Below are 10,990 nucleotides of genomic sequence, written 5' to 3' on the forward strand. Positions count from 1 at the left end.
GTAGTAAATTTCTAAGATCATTGACTCAAGATATGTTGGGAGGGCAAATGATTTCAGAAAAAAATTGAGTCCATCATCACCCTTTAGCGGTTATTTAAATTGTTTCCACTACTTTTACAACCAAATTTAACTTAGACTTGATCTCAACTCTGTGAAACAGCTCAGGACTTCACAGAAGAGGGAAGAGACTCAGAGATTAAGTGACTTGTCCAAGATCACACAGCCTTTTAGAGCCAGAGCCAAAACAAAGACCTAGGGCTTCAGACTCCTGGCTTGAATGTTCTTTCTAGTTCTGTGCTGGGTGTTAGAAGAGACCCCGTGCAAAGGGCTCTGTTTCTAGGGGAGGGCCACTGGCCAGAGAGTGCCAGAGCAGCCTGACTGCTCTGTTCCCATCTCTGCAGCCTGCTGGCTGCCATGTCATCTCCTTGAGAGCAGAGGGCTTAAAGATAATGGCTATTTCAAGAGCCAAAAACTATGATTAGAATTAATTAGAATGTCAGAGGGCAGTGATAAGAAGTAATAACATTCTGGAGCCTCTGACAAGAGGTGAAAGATGTTTACTAACTCTTTTCAGAACACAATTTGTCCTCTTTCTCAGGCTCACTTCTATAAAGCAGGGGTGTGATCACACCACCTCCCAGGGTTATGAGGATCAAAGGAGACAATAAGGTAAAAGTGCTTTGAAAAGATACACAAGTGTATTTGTTCTTTCAATTTAACCAACATTTACTGAGCATCTACAATATTCCAGAAACTATGTTAAGAACTGGAGGAAAACTAAGACAAACGAGAAACAATGAGACCAGAATTGCCGTTACTCTCTCTCCTAATGCTTCTGTCTCTTTACCCCTCATGTGTCTGTCTCCTTGTCTCAGGTTGTATGAGGAAAGGCTGACTCTGAGTCCCGTCCAATTCCCCAGCTAAGCATTTCTGTCCCAGGGAATTCTTGCTATGGCCCAAACTCTGGACCTCCATTGGACCAGCAGAGGGCTCCCTCTGCTATTGCTCATTCAGTTCAGTTCAGTTCAGTTCAGTCGCTCAGTCGTGTCCGACTCTCTGCGACCCCATGAATCACAGCACGCCAGGCCTCCCTGTCCATCACCAACTCCCGGAGTTCACTCAAACTCACGTCCACAGAGTCGGCGATGCCATCCAGCCATCTCATTCTCAGTCGTCCCCTTCTCCTCCCGCCCCCAATCTTTCCCAGCATCGGAGTCTTTTCCAGTGAGTCAACTCGTCGCATGAGGTGGCCAAAGTATTGCAGTTTCAGCTTTAGCATCAGTCCTTCCAATGAACACCCAGGATTGACCTCCCTTTAGAAAGGACTGGATGGATCTCCTTGCAGTACAAGGGACTCTCAAGAGTCTTCTCCAACACCACAGTTCAAAAGCACCAATTCTTCAGCAATCAGCTTTCTTCACAGTCCAACTCTCACATCCATACATGACCACGGGAAAAACCATAGCCTTGATAGACGGACCTTTGTTGGCAAGGTAATGTTTCTGCTTTTTAATATACTATCAAGGTTGGTCATAACTTTCCTTCCAAGGAGTAAGCGTCTTTTAATTTCATGGCTGCAATCAGCATCTGTAGTGATTTTGGAGCCCCAAAAAATAAAGTCTGACACTGTTTCCACTGTTTTTCCATCTATTTCCCATGAAGTGATGGGACCAGATGCCATGATCTTTGTTTTCTGAATGTTGAGCTTCAAGCCAACCTTTTCACTCTCCTCTTTCACTTTCATCAAGAGGCTTTTGAGTTTCTCTTCACTTTCTGCCATAAGGGTAGTGTCATCTGCATATCTGAGGTTATTGATATTTCTCCCAGCAATCTTGATTCCAGCTTGTGCTTCTTCCAGCCCAGCGTTCCTCATGATGTACTCTACATATAAGTTAAATAAGCAAGGTGACAATATACAGCCTTGACGTACTCCTTTACCTATTTGGAACCAGTCTGTTGTTCCATGTCCAGTTCTGACTGTTGCTTCCTGACCTGCATACAGGTTTCTCAAGAGGCAGGTCAGGTGGTCTGGTAGTCCCATCTCTTTTAGAATGTTCCACAGTTTATTGTGATCCACACAGTCAAAGGCTTTGGCATAGTCAATGAAGCAGAAATAGATGTTTTTCTGGAACTCTCTTGCTTTCTCCATGATCCAGCAGATGTTGGCAATTTGATCTCTGGTGCCTCTGCCTTTTCTAAAACCTGCTTGAACATCTGGGAGTTCACGGTTCACATATTGCTGAAGCCTGGCTTGGAGAATTTTGAGCATGACTTTACTAGCGTGTGAGATGAGTGCAATTGTGCAGTAGTTTGAGCATTCTTTGGCATTGTCTTTCTTTGGGATTGGAATGAAGACTGACCTTTTCCAGTCCTGTGGCCACTGCTGAGTTTTCCAAATTTGCTGGCATATTGAGTGCAGCACTTTCACAGCATCATATTTCAAGATTTGAAATAGCTCAACTGGAATTCCATCACCTCCACTAGCTTTGTTCGTAGTGATGCTTTCTAAGGCCCACTTGACTTCACATTCCAAGATGTCTGGCTCTAGCTCAGTGATCACATTATCGTGACTATCTTGGTCATGAAGATCTTTTTGTACAGTTCTTCTGTGTATTCTTGCCACCTCTTCTTAATATCTTCTGCTTCTGTTAAGTCCATACCATTTCTGTCCTTTATCGAGCCCATCTTTGCATGAAATGTTCCCTTGGAATCTAATTTTCTTGAAGAGATCTCTTGTTTTTCCTATTCTGTTGTTTTCCTCTATTTCTTTGCATTGATCACTGAGGAAGGCTTTCTTATCTCTCCTTGCTATTCTTTGGAACTCTGCATTCAGATACTTATATCTTTCCTTTTCTCCTTTGCTTTTCGCTTCTCTTCTTTTCACAGCTATTTGTAAGGCCTCCTCAGACAGCCATTTTGCTTTTTTGCATTTCTTTTCCATGAGGATGGTCTTGGTCCCTGTCTCCTGTACAATGTCACGAACCTCTGTCCAGAGTTCATCAGGCACTCTATCTATCAGATCTAGTCCCTTAAATCTATTTCTCACTTCCACTGTATAATCATAAGGGATTTGATTGAGGTCATATCTGAATGGTCTAGTGGTTTTCCCTACTTTCTTTCATTTAAGTCTGAATTTGGCAATAAGGAGTTCATGATCTGAGCCACAGTCAGCTCCTGGTCTTGTTTTTGCTAACTGTATATAGCTTCTCCATCTTTGGCTGCAGAGAATATAATCAATCTGATTTCGGTGTTGACCATCTGGTGATGTCCATGTGTAGAGTCTTCTCTTGTGTTGTTGGAAGAGGGTGTTTGCTATGACCAGTGCATTCTCTTGACAAAACTCTATTAGCCTTTGCCCTGCTTCATTCTGTGCTCCAAGGCCAAATTTGCCTGTTACTCTAGGTGTTTCTTGACTTCCTACTTTTGCATCCCATCCCCTATAATGAAAAGGACATCTTTTTTGGGTGTTAGTTCTAAAAGGTTTTGTAGGTCTTCATAGAACCGTTCAACTTCAGCTTCTTCAGCATTACTGGTTGGGGCATAGGCCTGGATTACTGTAATACTGAATGGTTTGCGTTGGAAACGAACAGAAATCATTCTGTTATTTTTAAGATTGCATCCAAGTACTGCATTTCGGACTCTTTTGTTGACCATGATGGCTACTCCATTTCTTCTAAGGGATTCCTGCCCACAGTAGTAGATATAATGGTCATCTGAGTTAAATTCACCCATTCCAGTCCATTTTAGTTCACTGATTCCTAGAATGTCTATGTTCACTTTTGCCATCTCCTGTTTGACCACTTCCAATTTGCCTTGATTCATGGACCTAACATTCCAGGTTCCTTTGCAATATTGCTCTTTACAGCACTGGACCTTGCTTCTATCACCGGTCACAACTACAACTGGGTATTGGTTTTGCTTTTGCTCCCCCTTCATTCCTTCTAGAGTTATTTCTCCACTGATCTCCAGTAGCATACTGGGCACCTACCGACCTGGGGAATTCCTCATTCAGTATCCTATCATTTTGCCCTTTGATACTGTTCATGGGGTTCTCAAGGCAAGTATACTGAAGTGGTTTGCCATTCCCTTCTCCAGTGGACCACATTCGGCTGTGGTCCATGTGATCAGATCGACTAGTTTCCTGTGATTATGATTTCAGTGTGTCTGCCCTCTGATGCCCCCTCGCAAATCATTAATTCACTTATTATGAGCGGGCATGGTTCCAGGTGTTGGAGGCACAATGGTGAACAAATGGACAAGGTCCTGGGCTCGTGGAGTTCACTGTCTACTGGTGAAGGCAGACCTTAAACAAATCAACGTACAAATAAATATATATTCACAAAGGATGGTGAGGTTGTTTTGAGATGGGGAGAGAGAAGTAGAACTCAATTTAGAAGGACTCTCCAAGGAGGCATGAAGCTGAGAGCCACAAAGGATGAGAAGTCAGCCATGCATGTAGCCTGGGGAGGAGTCCTCCATGCAGAGGAGGGGGAAGGAACACAATGTCTTCAAAGAACTGACAGAGAAGTGGTGCAGGGGTGACCTGAGCGAGCAAGACAGTGGTACTCATGGAGCTGGAGGGAGAGGCAGGGGCCAGACCACACTGGGCCTGTAGACTGAGAGAAGGATTTCGAGTAAGTACAGTGAACTGCCAGTGCCTTCTGCTCTCTTCTCAGTACTGGTGAAGAAACGACTTGGGCTGTTCTACTAGTTCTGTCATCCCATGATGGTAACAAAAAGCTGGAGGTTAGTTAGAGAACAAACCATCAAAAAATTGCCAACTTTATCAATGTTTTGTGCCAGCCTGGATGGGAGGAGGACTTGGGGGAGAATGGATACATGTACATGTCTATCTGAGTCCCTCTGTTGTTCTCCTGAAACTACCACAACATTGTTAGTCAGCTATACCCCAATACAAAATGTTTTTAGTGTTAAAAGAATTTAAATTTTAAAAAAATTAACAACAGTAATAAAATAGAACAATATATTGAAACAATATACTATAGTAAAAAAAAAAAATTGTCAACTTTAGCTCCTTTGGGTGACTAACCCCTAAACTCATCTAACCCAGAACCTATGAACTGGTGCATGATACCAGAGGTTTTCATCCCCACCCCTGCACTGATCACAGATCTACAGAAATAAATTAATTCAGTGGTAGCTGTGCATGTTGAAAATGGACTCTAGTTTGTTCAGATGACTCACATCTTTGGCATGCAACTGAATCCGTGTGCAACCGGCACAATGGCCGCTGGATTAATATCTGCAGAAGAGGAGGTAAATGTGCATAAGTAAGAGTCGGACACGACCGAGCAATTTCAATTTCACTTTTCACTTTCACACACTGGAGAGGGAAATGGCAACCCACTCCAGTGTTCTTGCCTGGAGAATCCCAGGGACGGGGGAGCCTGGTGGGCTTCCGTCTATGGGGTCGCACAGAGTCGGACACGACTGAAGTGACTTAGCAGCAGTAGCAGCAGCAACAGCAACAAAGGGAAGAGATAATAAAAGCCAAAAGACAGGTGACAGAGATAGTATTGAAACAATAAAGTTCTTTCAGTTACACATTACAGGTACCACTGGGTGTTCCTTAGTTATGAAAACCAACATCATGAAGTAGTAAACTACAGGGTATGCAAGCCTGTCGGAGATTACAGGAAGTGAGGCCAAGCACCCATAGGTGCCCTCATGCACTGCAAGAGGCATGTAAATTAGTTAAGGAGGTATATTGGTACTTTTGGTAACTTTCTGGAAAGAAAGTGATACGGATCAAAAACCTCAAAAAAAATTCGCTTTGACCCAATAATTCCACTTCCAGAAATCTGCACTAAAGAAAAGAAAAAGATTTTCTTAAAGATTAAAGATAAGAATTTTCATAAAGTCATTATACTATTAATATCATGATTAGAAACAATTATCCAATCTGGATTATGTAATTATATTATGGTACATCCTTCTTATCTAATAGTATTTAAAGGAATTTTCTGAAGAACAGGCATGACTTTTGCAAATGTTCAAGATATCATTTCAAAGGAAGATGCAAGGTAAATTACAAAACGATAGGATAAATGCTTTTATAGAGGAAGGTGGGAACAATTGAGGGAATGAAGGAAAGTCTCTTAGGAATACTGACATTTGATGTAGATCTTAAAGCATGTGTAGGAGTTTCCCGTGGACGAGAAAAAAAGGACCAAGTGGCGACCTCTAAATTCTGTGAAAGAAGACTAGGAAGGTAACACACCTCTTGAGAAAGGTTCGCAGCAACCATACAGCCACGGTCTGCAAGCCCTGTTATCTTTCCTTAAGTGAGTCGATGAGTCATGTCCCCGATCAGGATGAATGATTCCTCCTCCCACGGGAGAAGGGAAGCCCCTGGAGGCTGCACCCGCGGGTGGGGCAGAAACTGACACCCCACAGCCTTTGGCCGCGGGCACCAGGCAGATCCCTACGCTCTGGCTTCCCGCAAGCGAAATAAGTCCCACCCCAGCCCCAACCAAGACCTTCCGGCAGCGCCAAAAAGTGACCCGTAGTGTTGACGCAGTGCGCAGGCTCGGTCGGCCACTGGACCGATGCCGTGTGAAGTTTCACATCTTCATGGAGGTTGCGTGAGGCCTCCCGGCTGAATAGAGTGACTACAAGGTAGATGCCAGGCCGGATGAGGGGTCCACACAGAGCCAGAGGGGACCTGAGGAACCAGAGCACTCCCTTCTGAGCTGTCACCTTGGTTCTCCCAGAACAGGGCCTCCCAGGCTCTCTCCTACTCCCTGGGGTCCTGCTCCCTGCTACCTCTCTGATCAGCCCCAACAGCTCCCGGTTTTCACTTCTTCCTTCATCCCTTGAGTCATCTCCCTGTTCTCCCTGAGGGACAGGGGTGAGATGGTTTGAGAGGGGAGGCTAGAAGGGGGAAAGTGTCTGGCCTGGGTGCAGGCACTGCCTTCCGGCCTGGTTTCTAGATGCCTGGCTTCTCTTAGGCAGCTCATGGTTTGGTCTGACTTGTTCTTCCCTTGGAGATTGTGGACCGCCAGGATTCCCCACCCAGCCTGTTCCAAGACGGATCCTGCTGGGCTTTCAGACCCAACAAGGGCTTGGACAGGCTCAGGACTTCTTCTGTACAGTCCTTGTAGCTCTGGACAAAATGGATCTTTTTGCAGGGTTCAGACCTCCTCTTACTTCACCTCTGTAGAATGTGGGGTGTCTGGAGCTCTGTGTATCTGATGGACACTGGGGAAGCTGAGAAGACGTTTCCTCTGTAAAATTTGAATTCAGATGTCTTGTCACCTGTGCTCTCCTGAGAGTCACAGGTGCCACTCACCGCTGTTTGATATTTGTCCCATGGTAGCCATTTTCCTGCCTCGCCCCTGAAGGTGATGAGTTTCCTGTCACTGGACTTTCACTTCTCTGTGGCCCCCACCCCTGGAAGTTTTTACAAACGCTTCCCCTCCTCCCATCCAGATCATGGCTCATGTGGACGAGGCCGCCCGCCAGTTGTCCAAGTCTGGGTCAACCCTCTATGCAGTGCTGGAGCTTAAGAAGGGTGCCTCACCTGAAGACGTCAAGAAGGCCTACAGGTTCAGACATCAGCCCCTTATTAAATCTCACAGTTCTCCTCTTTAAACCCTTCTCCTCCTGCCTTGCTTTCTGACCCTTTTTAAAAAAAAAAATGTTTATTTATTTGGCTGCATCAGGTCTTTGTTGTGGCATGTAGGATCTTTCATTTGGGCTTGCAGGCTCTGGAAGGCACTGGCTTAGTTGCCCTGTGCCATGTGGGATCTTAGTTCCCTGACCAGGGATCAAACCCACGTCCTCTGCATTGGAAAGCAGATTCTTAACCACTCATTCACCAGGGAAGTCCCCTGACCCAATTTTTAAATACCCAGACCTCCACTTTGGGGCCAGATAGGGCCATCATCCTCTTCCGTGTGAAGGAATGTAGACTTGGGCTGCTTGCCGCCATCCTCTCATGCATTCTTTCTTCACCCTGTAGAGACTTAGCCCTGTCATTCGTCGTAAACCTCCCACCCCCACCACTCCCATCCTCTGCCCACACTTCTTTTGGGTATTGCCTGGCTAGGAGACTGGCCTTGAAGTATCATCCAGACAAGAATCCAGGGGACGCTCAAGCAGCAGAAATCTTCAAGGAGATCAACACAGCCCACTCCATACTGAGTGACCCTAAGAAGCGGAAAATTTATGACCGGCATGGCTCATTGGGAATATATATATACGATCACTTTGGCGAAGAAGGCGTCACATACTATTTTACGATGAATAGTTGTTGGTTCAAGGTACACAATTCCTTCTGGTCCCTTAAAAACAAGGAAGAAGGGGCAATCCTCCACTCTTAGGATGGCTGATTCTCCTCTCCTAGAACAAATGCTTCTATTGTCTCATATACTGGGTGCTGGAAGAAGTGAGGCGGGGTGGAGCTTGAATGGAAATACACAGGAACTGCTGGATTGAAGCCATTCTTTCCCACCTTGTAGACACTTATCCTCCTGTGTGCTCTGCTCACCTGTTGCTGTTGCTGCTGCTGCTGCTGTTTTTGCTGTGGAGCACTTAAGCCACCACCCGAGGAAGCAACTAACAAAAAATATGCGTCAAATGTCCAGCATCAGCCTCCAAGGTCAGGTGAGAACCACAGGCATGGACGGGGGTGAGAGCTGAATTAGGGTTGTGGGTGAGACCCTGAACTCTCAGCTGTGAACCCCCAACTCTCAAGTCAGTATTGGGGCCAAGTGAAGAAAGACAAGAGGGTACACTTGGTTTCTGAGGGGCTTATGCCAAAAACTGACAGTTTAAATGTAATGTTCGCTTTCCATGACTGTTAAGCTTAATGAATGGGGTGAGCATTAAGGTAAGGAATGGGGTGGGAGACTGCCTAGAAAAGGCAGTAGTTGAAGACAAGTTAGAGGATGCAGTTCTTTGCATTTACTCAAGAGAGAGGTAGTGTCTGAGATTATCCGCGGAGGTGTGGGTTGACTGAAATTCACACCAGTGCCATCTTGTGACAGGAATACATAACTTCAAGGTAACCCTTTTCTCACTGATGGACTAAAAAATGGGCTTCCCTGGTGGCGCAGTGGTCAAGAATCTGCCTGCTAAGGCAGGAGATTCAGGTTGATCCCTGGGTCAGGAAGATCCCCTGGAGAAGGAAATGTCAACCCACTACAGTATTCTTGCCTGGGAAATCTCAAGGGCAGAGGAACCTGGTGGGCTACAGCCCATGGTGTCGCAAAAGAGTCAGACATAACTTAGCAACTACACAACACACTAAAAAATTGTTGCTAGATATTTACATATGTGTTTTTCAATCCATCATAGGACGCAGAGAATATTTTAGAAGAGGGGAAGATGGTTCTAGTGATGATAATTAGTAAAAGATGAAGAAGAGTGAGGTATGAAAACTGAAATGCAGCAATAATTAAAGGGTAAGAAAAAAAAACACACTAAAAACAATTCAGCTGAGTCTTTAATGGAAAGTTTTATCTTTATAGTGTGGACCACAGGTATTGTATCCTTACCTGTAGGGGGTTTGCTTTAAATTCTGCATGATCATTCCTTCTAGTTAATAAGATGCCATCTTCTGCCCTTAGATGCTGACCCAGTGAGGGTGCCTTCTGCTGCCCAGGCCACTGGACTCAGTGAAGAGAGGAGCAAGTAGCCCTGTCCTGACATTGACCCTGATTTGCCCCTTCTATGTGTAAGACTCCTGTCTTCAGAAGCATTGATGGCCTCCATCCCAGTGAGGACACCATCTTTGTCCTTGATGCTGTCACTGACCCTGGCCATACAGGGTCACCCAGCTGTTCTTTTTAGCTCTAGTCCCAATTTTAACCTGTTAGAGAGCAGCCCTCCTACACAACCCTTGTGAGGGCTTTGGCAGGAGTGACAGTCTTTTCCTGAACACTGTTTTTCCTGTGCCTTCCTTGGAATTTGAGCCAGTGTCAGCGGTAGTGTCAGTCACGAAACTTCCATCAGGATCCTGAAAACCAAGCAGGATGGATCCTGTCCTGGAGCTGCTGTGTCAGGTGACCCGCCTTTGTTGCAACTCTGTGTGCCAAGAACTCTTCGTTCAGCCTCATTCCCAAGCGAGTTCACCTTTCTGGGGGCTGATCTCATTTTCTTCTGGTGCCCATGCCCTTGGCATTGCCAGCCTCATCCCGTACCACCATGAGACAACTCAGGAAGAGCATAAGTGCATTTGAGGCTTAGAGGTGGTTGTCCCACCTTTTGATTCTCCCTGGACTGCAGCTGCTAGCACAGCCTCCGTGAGCATGGGGCCTGTGGATTGACCGAAGTTCATCACACAGCAGTGCCTGCCGGCTCTCATCCTTCTGGTCTCATGTTGTACAAGCTGATCACTAGATGTTTTGTGCTTAAAACAGGGGCATGAAAAATGTGATCGGGTAAAGACTGAACATTTCCAGACCCTTTCCCCCTGTGTGCCTCATCGCACTGTCTGTCTGGTATCCTCATCACACCATTCTTCGCAGGGTCAGAACCTAGTAACTCCTCAAACTTCTCTCTCCTGACTGGGAGAAAGGCTAAGGAATGTCAGTGAATAAAAGAGCTTTTTAAAATCCAATCCCAGTGCATATGTTGGGCCCCCAAAAGACAAATCATGCCTGGGATAGAGAAGAAGAAGGAGAAAAAGGTAGAGGACCAGTGGGCATATCTGAGACCAGCCTGCCTCAGGGAGCCAGAGATCAGGAAATGTGTGGAGCTGGGGCAGAGCTTCCCAGAGCCTTGTGATGACGACTTTGTCAGTGCTCCAAATTTCCCCTGGAGATGGAGTCCCTCGGTGCCCAAAATAGGTCCCTGGCATCCAGGTCCTTTCTGCCCAACTCAGCTCTCTAGATTTCCTAACAAATCAAGAGATGTTCTGGCATGGCTCCAGTGATGTGTTCAGGGACTAGAATCCTGTGTTTTCTCAGGGGTATGCTCATGAGGTCGTTTCAGGCCCTGGCACACCTGCCAGCTCCAGCCTCCT

At 45.8% G+C, this 10,990-nt stretch overlaps 1 protein-coding gene across 1 annotated transcript; it reads left to right on the forward strand.

Annotated features, from left to right (window-relative positions):
• Positions 1-645: 645 nt before the first annotated feature.
• Positions 646-9,661, forward strand: DNAJC5G (DnaJ heat shock protein family (Hsp40) member C5 gamma). The gene is made up of 5 exons (XM_055400670.2): positions 646-669; positions 7,453-7,568; positions 8,072-8,285; positions 8,484-8,628; positions 9,594-9,661. Exons 1-5 carry the CDS (start codon positions 646-648, stop codon positions 9,659-9,661), a joined length of 567 nt encoding a protein of 188 aa, XP_055256645.2.
• The last annotated feature ends 1,329 nt before the right edge of the window (positions 9,662-10,990 follow it).

This window comes from Moschus berezovskii, chromosome 11 (assembly GCF_049115385.1).
Source record: "Moschus berezovskii isolate FMDL1 chromosome 11, NW_MosBer_1.0, whole genome shotgun sequence".
In the NCBI taxonomy this organism is placed as follows: domain Eukaryota; kingdom Metazoa; phylum Chordata; class Mammalia; order Artiodactyla; family Moschidae; genus Moschus; species Moschus berezovskii.

What these genes read in the sequence shown, in the direction of transcription:
- DNAJC5G (XM_055400670.2), top strand. Translation starts at nt 646, where the DNA reads ATGAGGATCAAAGGAGACAATAAG. An exon ending in GACGTCAAGAAGGCCTACAG is followed by an intron (nt 7,569 to 8,071) that starts GTTCAGACATCA and finishes TTGCCTGGCTAG; the next exon opens with GAGACTGGCCTTGAAGTATC. An exon ending in TGAATAGTTGTTGGTTCAAG is followed by an intron (nt 8,286 to 8,483) that starts GTACACAATTCC and finishes CCCACCTTGTAG; the next exon opens with ACACTTATCCTCCTGTGTGC.